The 490-nt window shown below is 66.7% G+C and overlaps 1 protein-coding gene across 1 annotated transcript in view; it reads right to left on the bottom strand.

Moving 5' to 3' along the window:
• LOC104502108 (chromosome unknown open reading frame, human CXorf57) overlaps positions 1-477 on the bottom strand; it is a gene marked incomplete at its 5' end in the record, with an annotated part of 24799 nt that extends 24322 nt beyond the window's left edge. Inside the window, one exon of the mRNA XM_010146031.1 lies at positions 394-477. Within this exon, the coding sequence (XP_010144333.1) occupies positions 394-477 (84 nt within the window). The remainder of the gene's footprint in view (positions 1-393) is intronic.
• Positions 478-490: the final 13 nt, after the last annotated feature.

Consider the following 490-nt stretch of genomic DNA (forward strand, 5'->3'; position numbering starts at 1 on the left):
CTGCTTGTTCTAGTTGAAGATGTCCCTGCGCACTGCAGGGGGGTCGGACTAGATGACTTTGAAGGTCCCTTCCAACCCAACCCAAAGCATTCCACAGTTCTGCGACAACCGCGACACCTCCAGCACCTGCACCGGTGCCTAACGCAAGCGGAGGCTCACTTCTGACCGGGGAGCCCGGTCCGGCTGCACAAGCAACGCAACAACCGCGCTCCCTCACCCTTCTGGGCGCCTCTGGGCGGCTTCAGGAGCTCAGGCCTCCCTAGCGCGCTCTGGGCCGCTTCCCGCCCCCCCCGCCTCCTCCGCAGTCGCCTTCTAGCTCAGGCCTCCCTAGCGCGCGCTGGGCCGCTTCCCACCCCCCCCGCCTCCTCCGCAGTCGCCTTCTCTCCGCTTCCCGTCGACGTCCACCTGCGCCGGGGGCTTGTCCGCCATCCACCCATCTCCGTAGGGGTCCTCGTTGTGCCACAGCGGCAGGTAGTGTTTCCTCTCGCCG

This window comes from Buceros rhinoceros, unplaced genomic scaffold (assembly GCF_000710305.1).
Source record: "Buceros rhinoceros silvestris isolate BGI_N320 unplaced genomic scaffold, ASM71030v1 scaffold1922, whole genome shotgun sequence".
Classification (NCBI taxonomy): Eukaryota; Metazoa; Chordata; class Aves; order Bucerotiformes; family Bucerotidae; genus Buceros; species Buceros rhinoceros.